The sequence below is a fragment of the Nicotiana sylvestris genome, chromosome 3, assembly GCF_000393655.2.
Source record: "Nicotiana sylvestris chromosome 3, ASM39365v2, whole genome shotgun sequence".
NCBI classification, from domain to species: Eukaryota; Viridiplantae; Streptophyta; class Magnoliopsida; order Solanales; family Solanaceae; genus Nicotiana; species Nicotiana sylvestris.
In genome coordinates this window covers 179,559,719-179,582,685 of record NC_091059.1, presented here as the reverse complement: position 1 = coordinate 179,582,685, position 22,967 = coordinate 179,559,719, and the positions used below count along the sequence as shown (strand labels likewise).

Genomic DNA, 22,967 nt, shown 5'->3' with positions numbered 1-22,967 from the left:
GCGAAATATGCTAATGGGGATTTTTTCAAGAACGGACGAGATATTCGGGTTGGGGTGGATGGTTATAGTCTAGTAGGGCTGCGGGAACTGGAGCGGGATCGCTCCTGCTGAGACGATCGTTGCTAGCCAGTTTACCTGCAAATGAGCAATACGAACATATATTGTGCATAATTTTAAACGTGATGTAAGTTCCCGTTGGACCATGAATGTTGTCTTTGGACGGTTAAGATGACGTCCTCAGACCATGACGTCCTAGGCCATGAAGTGTATAATAAAGGATTCGCAGACCATGAAATTATGCTCTCGGGCTATGAGGATGATGCATCCGAGCTATGATGCCTTTGAATAATGACATGCAAAAGATAAAATGGGGTCCTCAGGCCATGGCATGGCGTTCTCGGGTTATGAAAATGGTGCCTCCGAACAATGATGTCTTCGGACAATTTGGCGATCTTTCATCCCATGAGATGCAGGAGGCGATCTTTCAGCCAATGCAAAAATGTAAGCGAAGATCAATCCATCTCAATCTACAAAAAGCATTGCCTTGGGCATGCAACCCAAAAAGATAGAAAGACCGCTCGCTCGAAGAAAACTTTTTTAGAGTCTGGTACCAGCCAAGCCCCCTCGACTCAGCAACAAGAGTCGGTTATGGAATAGCCTTTTAGTCGGCTTTCTCGTTCTTAAGGACTTTCTAGCCGGTAGGCTTTGTAGCGGACCTGCCTTGCTGACAGCTTTTATCTATCATTAATATTCCCAGAATTAATACACAACTCTTTCTTGAATCAACAAACAAATTGATTGATAAATACATTTCCAATAATGAAATAAATCAAGAAAAAATTAATAATCAAAAAAAAATTCACTTTATTTCGACTATAAAAAAGTCACTTTATAATATTAGTAAGAAAAATTCACATATTTTTTTTGATTTATCCTACTTATCACAAGCATATGTATTTTACAAATTATCACAACCCCAAGTTATTAATTTGTCTAAATTAAGTCAGGTTAAGACGTCGACTTTGACAGGGGAGATGAAAAAGAATTCCTGTCTTTAGAAGTAAATCCCACTAAACTAGACTTGTACGCTTGACATGAAAAGTAGAGGCAAGCGGAGTCAAAGGCCGAGCCTCAACCAGCAAAGGGGGACAGCCATGCCAATCCAAGCACAGTAAAAGTGTGCCCACTCTACCCTTCTTTCTTTACCCTAGACTTCGTTCTTCAAGGAGACCCATGTGCATTTCCTCTGTTCTGTGCTCGCTACGCCCTTGTGCCTTTAGTTGAAGTATAGGTCGTCGATTCAATCTATCTTGATGGGATTTTTCTAGTAGGTAGCGAGAAGACTAGTAGTATCGACAAGAGGCTACATCAATAGCTGAAACTTTTTTTCGGGTAGGGTAGGCTTGGAGTCAGAAGTCCTATTCTTCCCAACCAAATAAGCACTTTTGCAAAGTTCACCTTCCCGCGGTCAAAACAAGACTTACGGATAACAATCAGACCTTACCAGGGACAGGGCTTGGTCTCGAAAGCCAGAGTGGTAACCTTATGCAATGCAAGAAATGCAGGTGGAGACAGAGCTTAGTCCCGGAAGGCAGGATGGTAGCCTTATGCAATGCAAGAAATGCAGATGAAGACAGATCTTAGTCTCAAAAGGCAGAATAGTAGCCTTATGCAATGCAGGAAATGCAGATGGAGACAGAACTTAGTCTCGGAAGGTAGAATGGTAGCCTTATGCAATGCAGCGAAATGCAGATGGAGGTAGAGCTTAACTTCGGAAGGTAGAATGGTAGCCTTATGCAATGCAGGAAATGCAGATGGAGACAGAACTTAGTCTCGGAAGGCAGAATGGTAGCCTTATGCAATGCAGCGAAATGCAGATGAAGGTAGAGCTTAACTTCGGAAGGCAGAATGGTAGCCTGCAATGCAAAGAATGCGAATGGAGGTAGAGCTTAACCTCGGAAGGTAGAATGGTAGCCTTATGCAATGCAGAGAATGTAGATGGAGGTAGAGCCTAACCTCAGATGGCAGAATGGTAGTCTTATGCAGGAAGTAAAAATGGCAAATGGCAATAGAGTTTTCTTAGCTGATAGCAGATTGCGGTATCATGATTGTTGGGAATATTGTGCCTGCTGGGGACACTATTGTGCGGATAGCAGTTGCGAGCAAGTGCAACGGTTCGGAGAGTTGTATTCCTGAACTTTGTGAGTGAGTGTATAGTACATTTAATGATTTTGCAACTCAAGTGCCTGTATCCAAAGAAAAATCGTGAGTTTGTAAAGGGGGAAAAGTTAGTTCGTATCCCCGCTGGCTTTGCTTGACTTGCTCGACTTTGATCTAGTGATACTGTACGTATCATTGGGGTAGCGTTGCTAAACAAGGCAATTTTAGTAATGAACATGCATGATTTAGTAAAAGCATAATATAAGTGCATAATTAAGAATAATTTTTTTAGATGAACTGACGACTGCGACGTGGTTCAAGACATTGCATCTTCGCTTGCTCCGGAATTTTGAGGGTCCTCCTCAAAGTTCTGCCCCAGTTTACTGGGCTGCTGCTCCTGACGGCTGTTAATCATAAATGGCTGGAATCGACTTCGGAATTTTGAGGGTCCTCCTCAAAATTCTGCCCCAGTTTCCAATAGCGGGGGAAATACAAAGTACAGGTAAAAATGAAAAAGAGGGAACCACACAAGCCTATTTTCTACTTACAAAACTTTTTTTGTTTAAGAAAAGGTAGATATTTTATTGAATGGTACCAAGATGGTACTGAGAGATTACACCAGAAAGTGGGGAGCATCCTTCTACAGATTGAAGAGAATGCAGACAGTGAGTTTATGTCGGAGACAATACTGTTCTTAGTCCACAGATTTACAAATGAAATGTTGTCCCTCTTATCATTAAAGCACCTATTGTTTCTCCCTAACCAAGTGTTCCAGAAGTACAATTAGGAACAGTGTTCCAGAACTGTCTGTTGCCAAAACAACCGCTTATACCAGCAGCATAGTGCAAGTTTGATACTTTCTGGCATGACCCATTGGACCCCAAAAATACTAAGGAACACTAATCAAATCTGCCTTGTGAAGGTGCAATGAAGCAGTATGTGAGTGACAGATTCATTAGCCTCCTCACAGAGGAAACATCTGCTACACATAGGTAGGCCTCTCTTCTGCAAGTTATCTTGAGTTAAGCAAGCTTGACAGGTAGCGATCCAAGTTAAGGGAGCAGCTCTTCGGGGTGCGATTGTCTTCCAGGTAATCTTCCTTGGCCAACTAACTTGAGACTCCTCCTCTATTCTTTAGTAGACTTTTGTAGCAAGCATTAACAGTAAACTTGCCATCTTTTCTTCATCTTCCACATTAGAGTGTCAAGAGAAACCGGCTCCAAATTCCGGACATTAATACAATCAATCACTCATGTTTCTCCTCAGATATAGCCTGTAGGTTCCATCCACAAAGAGAAAAGCAGGCAGCCGTAGTGCAGTCCTTATCAGAACAGATTGTGTAAAGGCCTGGGAATTGGTCTTTGAGAGGAATATCATCTAGCGACTTGTCTATCCACATTTTTATTCACTTCTCATTGCTGATTTTCAGCTTGATATTCTCAGAAAACTCATCCCAAAGCCCCCTTATGTACTTGTGAAACATTGCAACTAACTCATAACTGAAAATTTACATTCTACAGAATGAGTAGGGTAGAAACACTTGGCTAAAAGAAAATTGCAACATAAGTTCCAAAAGTACCAGATTAAGAGTACTCCAAATAGAACGGAATAAAATTGAGTTGAAAATCTTTACTTTATCAACAAAAAAAAACGAGTTGACAATCTATTAAGTAATATGCATTATTCACTTATATCATGTTAGTAGGGCTGTAGTAAATGCAGTGGGAGCTATTGTATTAGGAGCACCTGTTGGTTTTGATAATCATTTAGTGTTTCTAGTCTTTTATAATGACACTGAAGCCTGAAGCCTTAGTTGAGGTTGGATGGAAAAATCTATCCTACAGCATAGATTATGACAATGTCCTTGCATGATCATCAGGTATGCTCTCTATTTTTCACAAAAACGCTAAAGATTGGCAATTCAAACATTCTATTCAGTCACTATATAACAGCATAGATAGGTTTTCCTTGTCGGAAGTAGTAATAGCGGGAAAAGGAAACCGCTGATCCGCGATCCATGCACAGCAATCCGGTAATGCATAAACCAAGTACTTCAAGACTGACTGAAACTAAAAAGCAGATCCCAAGGCAACACTCTCCAACAACCTTTAGGTAAGACAAAGAGAAAGGCTTATTCAACTCCGTAAAGAAAAATAAAAAGAAAGGTCATCCTGCACCCAGGGGTTCGGCCTAGAGGTCAACGAAGTGGGTGAGAACCACGAGGTCTCAGGTTCAAACCCCAACAGAGACAAAAACACTAGGTGATTTCTTTAAATTTGTCCAAGCCTTCCGGTACCTGTTGCTGGTGGTAGGTGACAGGTATCCCGTGGAACTAGTCGAGGCGCGCAAGCTGGCCAGGACACCACAGTTATCACATAAAAAGAAAGAAAGGCGCCAAATAGATGAAATCATACATGCAATTTAAGTTGCATCAGCAACAATTTCGAATATTATACTATATAGACTTGAATCAATGCAAGTTAGTTAATGATCACGAAAAGACGAACACAAGAATTTCTATCTTTGTGTTGAGTTATAGCTTATTGTTGTTTCAAGCAAAGACCGAAATCACAGAGAAGGTGTCTGGAAATGCGAGGAATTCAAAATGTCAGCATGTTCATCAACTAGTTTCTTTGGGATCAAGCAGTTGAAGAGAGCACATATAAACTTGAGAGAATTAAATTGCTTATTGAACAGTTGCCCCCTTTTTTGGGTAACAACAACACCATCAAAGTCATTCATCAACTTAGCATTTACGAATCATATTCTTAAATTTTGAACTGCAAAGAGTCAGTAAATGTATGACCGCAATTTATTTTCTAAACCTTCATCAAGAATAAAGAGGGAAAAAGGAACTTGTATACACGAATGTCATTTTAACTGGATGTCACCATCAGTGTCCTTTCTTGTGTATATATCAATAACAAGAAGTGCTGAATTATCCGGTAGAAGCAAAAATGGGAGCATTTTGATATCAATGACATTGTGCACCTCCATTTGCATGATATACCTAATTTGCAACTCCACCTCCTTTAAGTCCTAGGCTAAAGTCAGAGCACCCTGCTAAACAACACATGTTCTTTTTAGTGGCATGCTTTTTAAGTCGGTTTCATCTAAAACTCTTCACATTCATCATACTTATCCACACCACACTCCAAAATTGAATTTCATGGGAAGCGACAAACTTATCTCATTTAGAGCTTTAAGATTTCATTAAGCTCCAAATAGGCACTTAGTTTGGGTATCATCCGTACACTGATGTGCTTCACAGTTTAAAATGGTAGGGGAGGCGGCCAGATTTGCTTAGCAACCTCAAAATCTCCTTTGCAAAATCTTGATTACCAGTTAGCAAAAGCCCATTAAGGACCCGGTTGAAGGTAAATTTTCGAGGAAGAAATCCTCTGTCAACCATTTCTGTCAATAGTTTCCCAGCCACTAATAAATCATCTGATTTTTTCCTAACAAACATTGTACTTATCAAAATATTATATGTATCCAGATTAGGTAAGCAATCACCAGTACTCATCCTCTCAAACACCCTCAGGCCCTTCTCAATTTCCCCTTCATCGCAATAGTATCGGATGACAACATTATAAGTCTGAACATTTGGTTCACACCCATCCTCTTTCATCTTATCCATATATTCCGTAGCCCTGTCCATTTTTCCAACATGGCACAATCCCCTGATAATGGCATTATAAGTTGTGGCATTCGGCAAATAACCTTTCCTCAACATCTCATCGAACACCAAAATAGCATTTTCCACACTATCTTTCTTACACAAAACTTGTATCAGCGCATTATAAGTTGCAACAGAGGGAAGTATGCCAGCTCCCACCATTTCATTGAACACCTTTTGCGCCTTCTCAACTTCACCCGCAACACCAAATCCGTGAACTACAGTAGTGTAAGTAACAACATCAATATCACATTTCCTCTTCTTCATCTGCAAAAAGAATTCCCAAGCTTCCTTAATCTGTCCTGCTCTAAAGAACCCGTTAAGCATTATGTTATATGTAGTTATTGTGGGATTCAGACCTCTCTCCACCATTTCTTTCAAAATCTCTTGTGCTTTAGGTGTTCGCTTAATTAAACAAAACCCGTTCGCTAGTGTGTTATAACTAATCGTATCAGCTCTGAACCTGCTCCTAAACATCTTGAACAAATTATAAGCCATCTCGGCCCGTTTAGATTTACAAAGCACGTCAAGGAATGCATTGAAAGAATTCAAATCCTGAGGGCAACCATGTTTATGCATAGACAGGAAAACCTTCAACGCTTTATCAGCTTTCCCAGCAGATACATACCTCTCAGTGATGATAGCGAATGTTTTCGGGCTCGGGCCGAGTCGCCGAGATTGCATTCGGGCCACGAGCTTCCAAACGATCTTGTAATCGCGCATACGAGCAGCGATGTCAATAGCATGGTCAAAGGCTGTAGCAGAGTGAGCATAGGAACGATGGTGATCGAGGAGGTTGAAACAATGGAGGGCTTTAGGGCCGTGGTTCCAGAGACGCTTTAGGACAGCGTGAACGAGGTCAGGGGTCCATTGGGTGAGGTTGTGAAGGGTGTCTGATAATGATTCTGGGTTGGTTTGATGTATGAGGTTGGAGATTGTGATGGGGTCTGGTGGTGACTGTGACGGCGATTGTGGTGGTGACGGTGGTAGAAGAGAGGTGAAATGGCGGAGGGAGATGAAAATGCGATTTAGAGGTGCTTTGAGGAGTGTACTATTGTACAGGTTCACCATTTCACCGTTCTGCTGTCTATTGCGCTAAAGAATAAAGACTGCTGGCATCAAGTGTTGACAAACCCTTCAATTCATGTAGGCTAATATGTTAAGGGGTCGTTTGGTGAGCGGACTAAGTTATCCGGGATAATAATCTCACGATTATAATCCCTCGACTATTCAGGTAGGATAAAATAATTCCAAATTTGATGGGTTAAGATGGGATATTCAGTATTAAGTTTGGGATTAAATTTATATCATGTTTGGCTGCAGGATAAATTTATACCATCAACCAAACATGTTATAAATTTAATCCCTTACCTTATCACACCTTATCCCGCATATCAAACAACCCCTAAGTATTACTCTCTCTGTCATGTTAATAATCAATTTGACTAAAATTCATAATGATTAGATCAACTCAATATTTTAAAATTAATAATTTAAATATTTAAAAATTATACAAAAAATATTTAATATAAATATAATTAAAAATATATTTTAAAATGTAGTTCAAAATTCATATAATTTGACTCTCAAGAAGCAAAACATAATAATTAATTTAGGACGCGGGGACTAAAAGAATTGCTTGGTTGGAACAAGAAAATTGTGAGATTATAATTCCAGATATGAGATAAATAAGATCATAATTTAAGTATTAGTTAATATTAATAGCCAAACACGAAATTAATATAATCCAATTTTATACTGAAATTGGTATCATAATTTCGGTATAACCAAACAACACCTAGTTGTAGCAAGTAACCAAGTAGAGCACACCAGTCCCCGTATGCTTCTTTAACGACATGCTATAGTCTATGTATAAAATACTTTCTTGAAAAATAACTTCCATTACGAAATATGCCTCATTGTTGTTGCAACTGCCACTCGATGTAACATATCAACTTTAAACTGATTGATACAAAACTTATTTAATCTGAAATAAGAGTGTTTAGTGCAATTAACTCTACTATATATCTATATAGTTATTACTCACTTTTATGTTTTGTGTCTCTTCGTCTATTTACCCAGCTTCTGCTTAAATGAGTCATTGGCAACATGTGAACATTCGCACGGCACTTTCAATTTTAACAATTATATTTGAAGAAAGCCTAGAGAATTTGAACAAGTAGAAGTTATATTTGAAAAAATTTCTAAGTAATGACCCTTAACGAAATTGAAGACATGGATATGTATTCCGATGTGTTCCATGCTAAGGAATGTTTTTCAGCCTTAAGTTACCTTGCACGGAGAGTATTTTTGACAAAGATAAATACAGGCCAGATCTTTGAACCGACGGTTTATTGGAAACAGTCTATCTATCTCACACAAGGTAGGGGTAAGGTCTACACCTCACTCTCCCCAAATCCCACTTGTGGGATCACACTGGATATGTTATTGTTGTTGTGGTAAATATAGGCTAGTTTTGTTGCATTATTGGGAACTTTTAAAGTTTATAGGAGCAGCACGAGAAGTATTTTTCGGAGGTCTCTCAAATTGAATAAACATTATTTATCAGCTTGGATACTAAATGAGTCATGAGTATGTAGAGATGAAAAACACACCAGCGGCAGTTGAAGCCTATAAGCGGACGGGGACATCAGGAGATAAATCCATGTGATTATCGAGCCTAGTATGGATTAGGACAAGCATATGAGATGATGGAGACGCCATTTTACGCTCTTCATTATTTTAAAAAGTCAGTGTTGTCGCAGCCAAATGATTCTCGATTGTTGATTGCTATGGCCCAGTGTTATGAAACAGAACAGCTGCGTATGCTTGAGGAGGCAATCAAATGTTACAGAAGGGCAGCACACTTTAATGACAGAGAAGCAATTGCTCCTCACCAGCTAGCTTAACTGCATTCTGAACTTGGTTATTTCGAAGATGCAGCTTTTTACTACAAGAAGGATTTGGAAAGGATGGAAACTGAAGAACAGAAAGGTCCAAATCTGGTTGAAGCCTTAATGTTTCTTGCCAGATATTATAAAGCTCAAATGAGATTTGAAGATGCAGAGTTTTATTGCACCCGCTTTCTTGATTATCCTGGCCCAGTAAGTTTTTATTTGACTCAAAAGATATCAAAACATTTTTGAACAAATCAATTAAAGATGATAAAGGGGTAAATCTTAGTCAGACATAATAAATTCCAGATCAAAGAGCTGATTGTGTGGACTATGTATAGGGCGAAAAAGATGCAAACAATCTTATTGAAATTCAACATTGTGATTCTCATCGATCAATGGGGGGACAGCTTTACATGTTCTTCTGTGGATTGCTTCTTTCATATCAAGATTACAAGAAGAGAGCTTGGGAGAGAGAAAGGGGGGAGGACCCTCCTCAATCGAAGGTTTTCCCTTACTATATATAGTCAAGACACCCTTGCCTTTTACTTGGTCCGACGCTTTCTCGCCTCCAAGGTGTCATGGTCGTCCTCTTAGGCACTGCTCTTTTCGACTCGACGGATGTCGGGAAAGGGATGTAGAGTGGGCTATGTTATCTTTCACTATCCTGTCACTTAGGCATGGCATTAGGCCCTCCGTCTGTCGGGCTCGGCAAACGGATCATGATTGCTACGAATTCGAGCGAAATCTGACTTCTGATTTCTCATTCCTTAGTTACATTACTTAGGTTTTAGGCGGGGTGACGGCGTTCTTTCGATACCCATGGACTGTTACGGCGGTATCGGAACCGAAACATCGTTTGGTATCAAAGCGTTGTTTCGTGGTAACTGCCATTATGACACATGTTCCTAGGGAACTGACGTTTCGTGCCCTATCAGATTCGATTAGCGACTCTTGGGTATCGTGCTCGGGGGATTTATGTCTCTTATAAATAGAGAGAGCTTATCATGTGGTTGACACACTTTTTTACCTTTTACTCGAGATAATTTTGCAGATATACTTCTTTCTGGCACTCCAAGTTTTAGTTTGCCCTTAATCAACTTAAAATATCCTTTTCTTCCGTTGTCTTTTTGTCGTGTCATCTGGACAAAATGGCTGGTGATTCCTCTCGCACCGATCTTCCTGCCACAGTTCCGGCACCGGAAAGCGCTGCTCAGGCCACTGTAGGGGTAGATACGGTGGAAGACGAGGAGGTCTCGTCGATAGTCGAGATTTTGCCTCACCCTAGGAGGGAATTGTCCGACTTCAGCACTCGCGCCGGGGTGGAGCCGGAGCCTGTCCATTCTGTTCTAAGAGAAGTGGACATTGCGGAATTGAAAACCAGGTGGGGGATCTCCGGCTATGTTGACATGCGACCGGCGGTAGGAACCGACATTGGTCATTTTGACCGTCCTAGGTACTGTGTATTTTATGCCTACCCCTTCCTTATTGGATATACGCTTCCTCTCCCTCTCTTGGTGGTAGACTTCTGCCGTTTTTATGAGGTATGCTCGCTCAACTTTCATCGTACTTGTACAAGTTGTTCCTTATGTTGCTCAAGTTTGCGGAACTCGCCGATCGTGAGATCACTTTGGACCATCTGCTCAGTATCTTCTCCCCTCAACTCATCCGCGACATGATGCTTCACATGCGTCCTCGGGGGTCGAAGAGTGTGGTGGTGAAAATGGATGATAGGACCAATCGCCCTTTTTATGAGAATTATTTCTATGTACGGATTAAACACATTGTGGCGGATCCGACAGGCTTCCCTGAGAAATGGAACTTTGCACGTAAGTCTCATGCTTCTAGTAGGAGATATATCCGACCATTTTTACTACAATACTAAATCCTATTATGTTTTTGCAGCTGAGAAATTGCTGCCTCCCCCTGTCGAAAATATCTGCGAGTGGGTGAGCTCCATTCTCCCTCATACGGCGGGAGTCCGCACATGGGCGGCCTTTTATGACAAGTATAGGCGCAGGCCTCTTTCTGGTAAGGTGTCGTTTCTGTTCGCCGTTTTTCTTTTCTCCCTCTTTGTATTTAATTCCTCACGTGTTGTTCGTTGGTGTCAGGGAGGGTGAGAAGAGTGAGGGCTCCTCCGTTGGCTTTCCGGCAGCCGGCCTCATCTACTCACCCTATTGCGGTACCCACTGCCCGACCTTCGTTGAGGGCTGCTTCAGTTTGAGTCTGCGGCAGTGGTTACTCTTGCAAGGGTCGATTCTCAGGCCGAAGTTCTGACCAGTATCGCTCGCCTGACGGGTGAATCTTTGTCTACTGGGGAAGAGGAGGGGCTATCGAAAAAGCGGCGAGTGGAGTTTGAGATCGCGCCCGCAACAGTGATTAATCTAGACGACTCCCCTACAATGGGTTCTGGAAAGGGGGTTGTCGTGGCTCCCCCCATAGGGATGGAACCAGTCGTTGCCTTGGCTAAATCAGAGATTCCCGCCGTTGTCGGTGTCAGCAACCTATCGTGGCGAAAGGTCAGACTTTGGGGCAGCCGTTGTAGTTTCGTACGTACCCTCATCCTCTACAGTTGGTCGTGCTTCCTCTTTAGCTGTTGAAAGAGGAAAAGGCGTGGTGGTCGACGATTACGAATCCGAATCGGACCTCGACCCTGATGATGTCAGGATGTTTGAGGAGGGCCTTACTCACTCGATGGTTCGTGCGAGAGGCTCAGCCCGTATTCTTGAGATCCCTTCGGATACCAATCTCTTAGGGGATACAGAGGATCTGGTGTCGTAGTTCAGCATGTTATGCTCTGCATCCGAGAATGCGGCCCTTCGGTACGTTCCTGATGTTAATTTGATGGATGAGGTGGCTGTTATGGGCTTAAGGGTATGTTACGCTTACTTTTGTTTTTCCCTCGCCTTTCTTGAAGATACGATTCTAACCCGTCTTTACATTTTTCAGACATATATGGTGGAAGTGGAAAGCATTCGCAGGGCCAATATTCGGGCCTAGATTTACTTGAAGATGTTGGAGAAATATCGTCGCTACCGCAACAAGGGTCGCGAGATGCATGAGCGGCTGAAGGCAAACCCCAGTAATCGGGCTCTTGGTGAGGAGTTGGAGAAAAGGGACCAGGAATTGATGCAGACTATCCGCAGCAGGAGTGTGCTTGAGGAGCAACTTCGAATAAAAGACGAAGAGCTCGAGTTGGGCAAGGGGGTCGCCGTAGAGTGCGAGCATGTGCAGGAGAAATTGAGGTCAATGCAGTCGGAGATGGATCAGAACTTGATTAAGGTCGAGGTGCTGATCGCGGAATGGATGGGGAAATTGACTGGGCTGGAGAACAAGGTTACTGGGTTGGAGAGCATCGAGAGTGCTTGGTCCGCAGCTTCGGTGAGGGCCACGGCCCTGGAGAATACCATCCGCGTCCTCCAATCCGAGCAGGAGTCGGAAAGAGCGACGACTACCCTTATGGAGGCCAGTCTTGAGGAGCGCATTAGCGAGATTGATCAAGAGGCATCGGTTCTGGGAGATCGGGTCACAGCACTGGAGGCAGAAAATGGGCGACTGTTGGCTCAGATTGAATCTAACTCCACCGACGTTGCTCCCCGCTGCCTACATGAGCTTTGGGTTCATGTTGAAGCTCAGCGGGATATATAAAAGAGTCTGTGGGAGGTGGGCAATATTACTGAGGCTGCATAAGAAGAAGCACGAGCAGAGGCACGGGAGGCCCGTGTCAACTGTGGTTATGACTCTGCGCCTCCGGAGGCTGAAGAGGGCGCAGATGATGAGGGAGATCTTTCTGGAGATGATGGTGGCGGTGATGACGCCGAGTGAAAGAATGTTGTCTTAGTTTATTTTCTGTTTTTCTTTTTTATTCATCGTTGATTGTCGTTGTTCCTTTCTTTCTTCTTCCTTTTTTTTATTGTTGGCTTGGGCCATATGTAATCCGAGACTGTTAGCGCGATGACCTTGTATAAAGAAGAATTTTTTCGTTGTTATCTCCCTCTTACTTTATCTTTATTTTCGCTTTTTTGTGACTTTGGCGTGGGATGGATTACTGTATGGCGAGTCTCGGCCTTTTCTTCCCTTTTTGTTTACTGACGGCCCTTGGCCTTAGATATATCTAGAACTTTTCCTTTTGGCGAACTTTTGTCGAAAAAACCCGACCTGTCGCTGTTTGATTAAGGTCGAACTTCTTTTTGGCAAAGGCCCTTGGAATCAAAGGGTTTTATTTAGAACTTATCGAAATAGTAACCCGCTGTCGTTCGATCAAGGTCGAACTCTTCTTTTTGGCGAAGGCCCTTGGCCTTAAAGGGTGTTATTTTGAACTCATCGAAATAGTAACCTGTCGTCATTCAATCGAGGTCGAACTCTTCTTCTTGGCGAAGGCCCTTGGCCTTAAAGGGTGTTATTTCGAACTTATCGAAATAGTAACCCGTCGTCGTTTGATTGAGGCCGAACTCTTCTTGTTGGCGAAGGCCCTTGGCCTTAAAGGGTGTTGTTTCGAACTTATCGAAATAGTAACCCATCGTCGTTCGATCGAGGTCGAACTCTTCTTTTTGGCGAAGGCCCTTGGCCTTAAAGGGTGTTATTTCGAACTTATCGAAATAGTAACCCGTCGTCGTTCGATCATGGTCGAACTCTTCTTGTTGGCAAAGGCCCTTAGCCTTAAAGTGTATTATTTCGAACTTATTGAAATAGTAACCCGTCGTTGTTCGAAGGTCGAACTCTTCTTTTTGGCGAAGGCCCTTGGCCTTAAAGGGCGTTATTTCGTACTTATCGAAATAGTATCCCGTCGTCGTTCCAGTTTTTGGAGAATCAGACATCCTCTGAGGGAGTCCCAGTTCGTTTGACATTGTTTGCATCAAAGGGTGCAACGCCGGAGAGTAAGAAACATTGTTGTTTCGCTTAGGCTCATTTTGCGCACACATCGTAGTTTCCTTGACTAACTCATGCCTTCCGGCTTGGAGGTGTCACCAACGGGCGGTATTTCGGTTGTTTTATGGTAGTTTCTCGTTCTTTAATTGAGATGTTTCTTTGTTCACTCGCCCGCGCGGTATTTGTGTTCCTGCTTGAGTAAAGAACAGAAGGTGAGCTAAAATGATACTTTCCTTACCCCACTCCGGTGGTTCGGTGAAGGAGAGCAGGTTTGTAATGTTGTTTGTTTTGTTTGGCATTTTGATGGTTGATGGGGCGAGGATTTCCAAATTCGGTGACTCTACTCGACTCTCCTTCCCCTTCTGTGATGCGCCTTTATCCCGCGTGGGTTGGGTTTTGTCTTAGCGCTCTTTTCGATGGGTAATCACGTTTCTTGTCTTTGATCTGGGAGAGACTAGAAAATTTCACTAAGAAATCCCCACAGACGGCGCCAAATTGTTTGACTCAAAAGATATCAAAACCTTTTTTAACAAATCAATCAAAGATGATGAAGGGGTAAATCTTAGTCAGACATAATAAATTCCAGATTAAAGAGCTGATTGTGTGGACTATATATAGGGCGAAAAAGATGCAAACAATCTTATTGAAATTCAACATTGTGACTCTCATCGGTCAATGGGGGGACATCTTTACATGTTCTTCTGTGGATTGCTTCTTTCATATCAAGATTACAAGAAGAGAGCTTGGGAGAGAGAAAGGGGGAGGACCCTCCTCAATCGAAGGTTTTCACTTACTATATATAGTCAAGGCACCCTTGCCCTTTACTTGGTCTGACGCTTTCTCGCCTCCAAGGTGTCATGATCGTCCTCTTAGGCACTGCTCTTTTCGACTCGACGGATGTCGGGAAAGGGATGTAGAGTGGGCTATGTTATCTTTCACTTTCACTGTTCGGTCACTTAGGCAAGGCGTTGGTCAGTTCGGTTGTGTCGGTCAGATTTTGACCAATACAATTTTACCTCTTATGAAGTAGTAACCAAAGAGTCAAATTCTAAATGATAAGTTAAAACATGTTCTGCTAAATGGCTAATCATTCTGGAGAACAACACTTTGAGCAGCTTCCCTCACTTCTTTTTGTCAGTAATGCAGGAGGAGGAAACAGCAAAGAGTCTGCATAAACGAATAAAATATGAAATGGATGTTGAGCCTTTGGATTATTTTTTTTTTTGGGGGGTGGGGGGTGGGGTGGGGGGATGTAAAATGGATGTAAAATTATTGTAACATGTTTTTATACATCTAATCAACATGATGCGTGTAGGACAAACTGCATTTTAATGTTTGTTAAGAGTAGCACTTATTCAGAAAACCCATTCGAATACGTCTCAATACAAACTGTCCCAGAGTAGTCACTACCATATTTTACAGACACAAATACAGACACACCATACTGCAACACATCCAGCACAACAGATTAGAGTCGATCAGATCACATTACATATCTTGATTCAAGATGATAAGGGTGAAGTCTGATAACTTTATTTGAACCGAGTTACAGGAGATTAATTCTTTTGTGGATCACTGAAGAACCTATTGAGGGAAGGGAAAATTTCTGGTGGTCTACTACGAGCAAACTTTCTAACAGCATGCTCAGCATATTTTTGTCCCTCTTCAAAGTTGTCCAGAACACCGGCAGCTCTTTTCTCCTTGCTTACCCTGTCCCATTATTATTAAACAAGAAAAATGGTAAGTTCTTGTCCAGTGTAAAAATAAAAGCAGTAAATATATAAATGTTGCTCCAAATATTCAATACATTGTTGGCACAAGTCTGTTATCACTACTACTAGGCATGGAATTTATGATAGTTTGACTTGTTTATCAAAGTTGATTTGAAATTTTGAAGGGAGTGTTATTTACTCTTTTCCTGTCTTTAGTTAGCTTATTCTTTTTATCATAGCTTTTTATTATGGGAAAAGGGGAATTGTTCCTACAGTCTTAGTATAATTTAACAGATCATATAAATTTAATAGCAAAAACAGGATGAGATGTCGAGGGTGCACGCAAACTGGCCCAGACATTACAGTTATCAAAAAATAAAAAGTTGATGAAATGATGATGGATAACAAAGATTTGGACAATTCACAACATTCTTGTTCTTATTTAGATTGAAGAAAAGTAGAAGATCTACTAAGTAAGCCCATATTGACCATGAATGTAGCCAAGTCAGCTTTAGTTTAGCCTTTAGCAGGCAGGGGAAAGAAGAGAATCCAAGGTATCCAAAGGGTAACAAGTAAGGGGGAAAAAACCTATTTGAAAGGAATTGACCAAAAGAGAAGCATATGTTCGTATTTCCATCTGAGGAATTGACCAAAACCAATGTAGAAATATACTAGTAAATCATACTGAGAAATAGAGTTATAACAAAAAAAAGGGTATTTGAGGAGAGAGACAGAGAAACAAGGCGAACCTGACTTCAGGATTGATACGCATATTACGAACCAACTGAAGTCCACAGATTCCGATGGCAACACCTACGGCTGCAAACAGTGGATATACCTGTACTTACACATATTCATTTTGCATCTATCAAGCTTAGAAATTTCGGAAAATTTGAAGAACAAGTACAAAAAAAAGTGAAGGATAAAAGATACCTCGGGCCTGAGCCAACGATTAGTAGCCATGGGAAGAAGCTGTTTGATTGCAAAACCACAAGGGCAATGATCAAAAGGTGAATCACAGAGAGAGACAAGGATGAAGATGAGGATTGAGGAGCACTAGTACAATAATGGAGAGCAATAAACAAGTTTATCTTGTTTTAGGAATTGGAGAAGTTGATGTTGATTGGATGATGATTCTGACATTATCATTGGCTTACTACCAATCACTGAAAGCCACGTTTCAACACCTGACAAGGATAACTTTTAGAATCCTAGTCGGTAACTTCTTTATTATCCTATGGGTGAATAGCTTAAAATGACACTTATATTTGTGTCACTTTGTCATCTGGTCCCCAAACTTAATGAAGTTTTATCTAAACACCTCTACTCGTTCAAAAGCAATATTTTAAACACTTCTGACCATTGACCAAGCTTATATGACATTTGCTTTGCTGAGTTGGATAAAATGCGTGACTACACACTTTAAGAAGCGAGTAAAAGTTTATGATTCTAATTAAAAATACCAAAAAAATAAAAAGAAAAGAAAAAATAAAATAAAGGGGGGTTAACGCCCAGAAGCATTCAAGCGTCTTCCAATCTCCAGTTTTCTTTTCCTTCTACCCCTTCCATCTCTATTTTTTCCTCTCTTTTTTTGACGCAGTGCTCAAAGGTGGTACGGGGGATTGTATCTTTTTCTTTTTTTTTTGCTTGTTATTATGGTTTTGGTAGCGGTTGTGCTTGAGATTTTAGAAAGATTTAGTTTTGGGGAGGTATTGTTAGAGCTAGTGATGTTTGTGGGGTTCATATGGATTGTTGTTCTTGTTGGGGTGTTGGTGGGATGGGCATAGAAGCTCAAGTGGGCTAATCTTGGCCCTGATTCTTTTGATTCACTAGATGTTTTTGCCTTTTCTTCTTCCGGTATGCTCCTCCAGAACTTGTAATCTGGATTTGATTCCCTCAATCCTCTCAAATTGCAACTTCCCACCTGCATTTCTCGAATCAAGGAAACTCAGTCCGTGTTAATGTGGTGGTTGGTTTGTGGCATTGACTTTGAGGGCGATTGCTCCTTCACTTTCCATGATAACTGATTTTCACTCGAGGACCTTGCTTGCTTATGTACTAACCACTTTCTCTGTCATCTTTATCATAGAAAATACCCCTTCTCCGTTCAGACCCAATTCCCTTTATCTGGTGCGTTGCTCATGAACTGACATTTACCAACCTTTGTGTTTCACCAAAAATACCTTTGATCCGTCCACCTAACACCCTCCATCTGTTGTATCGTGCTCTTGTGTTGACATGAATTCCAAAGCACGTTAATTGTCATCCACTTAGTGCACATGTTGTTCCTTCCTGACTTAAATCACTAGCCTTGGCCTTGAAGTCGATTGTTCCCTCACTTGTCACGATAACTCTGATTTATGCGTGGAATACCTTGCTTGTCACTAGTTAAACACTTTCTTTGTTGATCTCATCATAGAGAATACCTTTGACCTGTTCACCCAACATCCTCTATCTGTTGCACTGTTCAGGAATTGAAATATACCAAACCTTTGTATTTCTCATAGACTCCAAAGCATGTTGATTGTTACCAACTCAGTGTGCTTGTTGTTCTTTCCTAACTTATGCCACTTTGATGTGCTGGCCAGATCCCGTTTTGTGTAATTGGAAAACTGGTGGCAAATTTTAAAGTCATTTCTCACTTATTTTGACCAACAGACTCAGGAAGAGGGAGTAAACAAGACAAAAGGAACAGATTAAAGGACAAAGGAAAGAGATGATTCCTAACAAGAAAACTACCAAGTAGAAACCTATTAGATGAGGTTACCAACTCTAATGACCATGACATGCACCTGTAGCCTATTCTGTTAAGCAAGTCTGATGTTCAACTCCTGTTATACCCCTAAACCGTGAAACTGGGCTTTAATGCTCCGATTATCCAATCTGATTCACAGTCCTTATTCGACTTGTAGTGCCTGAAGGGTTTTCACCATCAAGTCTCTCTCATTTGTTCTTTCTCTCAACTTACCGTCGCCTCAAGGTGCCCGTGAAGGTTTTCACCAATAAGACTCTCTCATTTTTATTTCTCTCAACTCCCGTCGCCTTACGGTGCCTGTGAGGATTTTCACCGATAAGACTCTCTCATTTTCATTATTTTTCCTGCTTGGACCACAGTGTTGCCCCTGATATGAATCACCTCTATTTGCTCAACTTGGCATCTCTCGAAGACTGATCGGAAGGTCTTTCTTCGGATCGTAATGTGAGCTTTTAGATGGGGTTAGAAAGAAATGGTATCAAAGGCTCAAAACCTATCAAAAATGGGTTTAAAATTACAACTTTCGGAACTAGATTTCTTACAACAACCACAACTTCTACCCCAGTTTCTTGGCTGGAGACTTTTGGATTTTTATTTTGATGAGACCGAACCGTGAGGCTGCCTGCGTATCCTTAAAAAGAATAAGGTCGACTGTAGTTCATGACATATGGATTACTTTGTTGTTGTGATTTTCTCTTTTCTCTTTCTTTTCTTTCTCTTTTTTGCTTTCTTTTTCTCTTTTTGTTGTTTTCTTCTTCTTCTTCTTCTTTTTCATTCTTTTATTTCTCTTTTCATTCTTTCTTTCTCTTTTTCTCTTTTCTTTCTCTTTTTTTTTCTTTACTTATCTTTTGCGCTTGCGTTTCTAAACTTTGCTACTGATTCCAAAAGAGGAGTATGAAAGAAAATAAATGAGGCTCAAAGGGGTAACGAAGGGTAAATGTTTAGATAGCAGAATAAAATGCCTTCGTCATTCCAATCTTCAAAACATGCCAAGTACAAACAACACAATTAAACTAACTAAGGAAAACATTTGTAACACCTTTTGATTGTATCAGACTTGATAACCATATCCACACATTCGCCTTCTATATCTGTTAAATACAAAGCACCATTGGACAATACTCTCACTCTCGTTATCACGAACGACCCCTGTCAATTTGGGCAAACTTGCCTTTAGCTTCAAATCGATGCGGCATGATGCATTTCAATAGGGTTTCTTCATATTCCATCTACCCCAGTTTCACACAATTCGGGCTTGAAGTGATCTCAAAATGCCTTTCTTATTTCCCTCAAATGTCCCTATCATCTTTAAAATTGTTTCATTCATTGCTTCATGACTAAACTGAATTTTTAAGACCAGGCCGAGAATTACGCATACATGTCATGTTACTAAAGTCAACAGGAAAAGAACTATAAAAGAAAAGGAAACTAAACGAAAATGACTAGAAATCACAGAAAATAGAAAGTTGCATTAGACAGATGGTGAATGGGTTTGGACAACAAAATAAACAAACTAAACTAGGGCTACAAACCTAGAACAAACCTAGACAACACTAAACATGATACTATGATTAAACAAACTAGGCAAAATTAAAGGATAGAAGGGTTTGAGTCAAAAGACAATATCCGAACTATAATCCTGAAATAACCCGAACAGCAGAAATGACAACAAAATAAACCACCAAAACTCCTCCCTGGCTAACCAAGAAAAGGGCGTCTTTCCAATTACCTAACTCAGCATCTTAGCCACTGACTTCTATATCAACAATACTAGGACCTTCACAAGTCTCCATCACATTGTTCTTAACAAATTACTTTTGGGTTCCCTGTGCCTGTTCGTTCGTAGGTTCAACCTCTGATAGCGCTGAAAGCTTCGTAGCGCGTGGACCTCCGAGGATCTCAGAAAAATTTTCATATTCCTTTTGAAAACAAATCATACTCACCATATACGTCTCATTACGAACAGACGATGGACTTTGGCTAGTGTCTGCTGCATCTGGATTTTGCACGACAATGTCACCTGCATCAATAAGCTTCTGAATTGCTTTCTTCAGATTCCAACACTTCTCTATGTCATGCCCTGGGGCATCTGAGCAATATGCACACCTTTGAGAAAAAATCAAACTTCTTTGACAGAGGGTTTGGCAATTTTATATGAATCAACTTCAACATGTCCAATTGCTTCAACTTTTGAAACAAACTGCATATGACTCTCCAATAGGGATGAAAGCCTTTTCTTTTTTCAACAACCTCTCGTTCTTAAATGCTTGATTGGGCCGGAAACCTGATCTAGGGGGTTTTAGGTAGGCTCGTGGGGGTGGATAGGCATTTTGTGGAGCTGGGTACTGGGAAAGTGATGTACGATTTTGGAACTTCCGTGGAGAGAAGTGGCATTGGGTAGGATCATCTGGCGCACAAGGATATCCACGGGGACGATGTTGAGGCTGGAAGTGTTGATCGGGAAAGCCCATCGGATCATCTTTTCTGTTTCTTTTTCTTCCACCTAAGCTTACTGGGGTGTTTTGAATGTCTTTCGAACAACTCATGATTTTACCTGACTTGATTCCCTCTTCCACTAGCTCCCTTATTTTTAACACATCTTTGAAAGGCTTTCCCAAGGCCGAGATCAATTGACTGAAGTAGGTGGGCCCCTAGGCTTGTAGGAAAAGCTCAACTATTTCTTCTTCACCAATCTGGGTATTGACCCGAGCAGCTTGCTCCCTCCATCTGAGCCCAAACTCCCTAAGGCTTTCCTCCGTCTTCTTTTCCATTTTAGATAGGGAGGAGCGGTCTGGGGTAACACCTTATCTGTATTGAAAATATCGAACAAAATCTTGAGCTATGTCACCCAATGTAGGTCACTTACCAACATCTTGATGATTATGCCATTCCAAAGCTGCCCCAGTCAGGCTCTCACTGAAGTACGCCATCAACAAATCATATTTCTCGCCAACACTTCTCATTTCACTGCAATAATCCCTCAAATGGGCTATCGGATCCCCACACCCATCATACAAGTTAAACTTTGGCACTTTAAACCCCACAGGCAGACGAACGTCGGGGGACATAGACAATTATTTGTAAGACATGCTACCCTAGTCTCCCATTCTTTGCTTGTTCTTTAAGGTCTGTTCTATGCCTTTCAGCCTCCTGGGTATCCCATCTCGCCCCTTTCTTCCTGTGAACTTTTCATTTTCAACATGAGGTTCATCCCGCGGGCCCTGCTTGTATGAGTTGGCAACCTTGTGGGCAACCTCTGAGGGGTAATATTGGGCATCGTGAGTTTTTGAGTGGGTGTTCATTTTTGGGGATGGTGGATAAGATAAGAGGGCAATGGGAAAGGTAATTGGAAGATGAGTGATGAAGCTACTAGGATGGTTGGGAAAGCCATGATAAGCGGGTGGATCTGGAGAGTATGGGGGATCATCTGGCACTGTGACCGGTGTTTGGGTAAGGGTAGCATTTAGGAAGCTAGGTGGCGGCGGGGGTGGTGCCTTCCCAGTCATCCAAGCCTGATACATGTCCGCCATGTGTTGTCTTAACATCCTCACCTCTTTAACCAACCCATTGTCCCGTTCAACCAATTGCTTTTGGGCGCCTGTATCAACCAACTCAGTTTTGTTGTTGTCTGCCATTGCCTTTTGACTTTATGTTGTGGAGAGGAGTTACCACTTCGAGAACCACAAACCAACCACCTTTCTCCTATGAAGATATCAAAAGGAACAAAATGGGGTCATCCCATTAGCGTTAGAGCATTTAACAACAAAAATATCACATTGCGTGCAATGCACCTAGCAACAATTAATGGTTCTAGAATGACTTCGAGGGCCATAAGGTCACTTGGCATCATCCCAATCTGTCCATTTGAATCTTCTCTTTTACTTTTCTTTCCTTGCACTTCTTAGCTCGCTCATTTTCTTTCCCCTTTTTCTTTCTGATTGTTGCTCTTTTTCTTCCTTCTCAATTCTCACATCCCATAATTTCACCATCTTTTTCTCTCCTTTTTTTTCTTTTTTTTTTCTTTTCTTTTAATAAAAAAAATAATTCGATCGAACCTTATGTAGGTTGCCTACGTATCATGACGCCGCATGAATTAGATCTTTGCGTAGTTCGGGAAGACCAAGAGTAAAGCACATAAACTAACATTTTTTTTTCATTTTCTTCTTCTTCTTTTTTTCTTTTTACCTTAGTGACTAATTCGATGAGAAAAAAGAAATAAAAGAGGCAAATTTTTTTTTTTAATTTTCTAGACTGAATGCTCTATAACATATTCTAAACTCAAGTTTAATGAGCATGTTTTTTTAAACAAATACTCTATTAAGGAAAATCCTAGAAGAGAAAACCCCCCTTTTTTATTCATTTTTTTATGAAGAAAATCTAAAGAACAAACCACAGAAAAGTATCTGAATTTTCATTTGATATCATGACGCAATATTTCGAAACAAGCAATAAACAAAATAAAACAAAATATTTTTGGATTTCAATTTTGATTGCCTAAAGGAAAAATTCTAATGACAGACAAAAGACAAAGTATGTTTTTTTATGTACAATATTCTAAAGTTCTAATAAAAATAAAAAGAATTTTTGTTCATTTTTCATTAATTTTCCAAAGAAACGCCTCAAAGAAAATCTTTTTGGATTTTTGAATTAATACCTTAAAGAAAGATTTTAAGGAAGTACTAAAAGAAAATTCTCTTTTTTTAAAAAAAATTTTGATCCTAATATAGTAGAGGATATATAAAAACAATTCATTTTAAATCCTAGATATTAATTGCCTAAAGGAAAAACAGTCTCAAAGGAGAATTTTTTTTGTATTTCTTATAAAAAAACGCAAAATTTCTTCTTCTTCTTTTTTTCTAGATTTTCGACTTGTAACACATTTCCATAGACAAAATAAG

At 40.8% G+C, this 22,967-nt stretch overlaps 2 protein-coding genes and 1 pseudogene across 2 annotated transcripts; 1 reads left to right on the top strand and 2 right to left on the bottom strand.

Annotated features, from left to right (window-relative positions):
* Nucleotides 1-2,726: 2,726 nt before the first annotated feature.
* LOC104233675 (pentatricopeptide repeat-containing protein At1g74900, mitochondrial) lies at nucleotides 2,727-6,991 on the bottom strand. Its single transcript, XM_070171244.1, has 2 exons — nucleotides 5,017-6,991; nucleotides 2,727-3,433 (listed from the first exon to the last, which is right to left on the bottom strand). Exon 1 carries the CDS (start codon nucleotides 6,908-6,910, stop codon nucleotides 5,426-5,428), a length of 1,485 nt encoding a protein of 494 aa, XP_070027345.1. The 5' UTR covers nucleotides 6,911-6,991; the 3' UTR covers nucleotides 2,727-3,433; nucleotides 5,017-5,425.
* Nucleotides 6,992-7,750: 759 nt separating this feature from the next.
* LOC138888430 (anaphase-promoting complex subunit 8-like) lies at nucleotides 7,751-14,944 on the top strand (annotated as a pseudogene).
* LOC104233674 (uncharacterized) lies at nucleotides 14,929-16,427 on the bottom strand. Its single transcript, XM_009787103.2, has 3 exons — nucleotides 16,248-16,427; nucleotides 16,064-16,152; nucleotides 14,929-15,312 (listed from the first exon to the last, which is right to left on the bottom strand). The coding sequence occupies exons 1-3, from the start codon at nucleotides 16,275-16,277 to the stop codon at nucleotides 15,159-15,161; spliced, it is 273 nt and encodes a 90-aa protein (XP_009785405.1). The 5' UTR covers nucleotides 16,278-16,427; the 3' UTR covers nucleotides 14,929-15,158.
* Between the last annotated feature and the right edge of the window lie 6,540 nt (nucleotides 16,428-22,967).

Excerpts from the sequence above, each read along its gene's own strand:
- LOC104233674 (XM_009787103.2), bottom strand. The coding sequence starts at position 16,277 with ATGGCTACTAATCGTTGGCTCAGGCCCGAG. Across the intron at positions 16,153-16,247 it reads ATCGTTGGCTCAGGCCCGAG|GTATATCCACTGTTTGCAGC; the intron begins GTATCTTTTATC and ends GTGTAAGTACAG. Across the intron at positions 15,313-16,063 it reads CGTATCAATCCTGAAGTCAG|GGTAAGCAAGGAGAAAAGAG; the intron begins GTTCGCCTTGTT and ends ATAATGGGACAG.
- LOC104233675 (XM_070171244.1), bottom strand. The coding sequence starts at position 6,910 with ATGGTGAACCTGTACAATAGTACACTCCTCAAAGCACCTCTAAATCGC.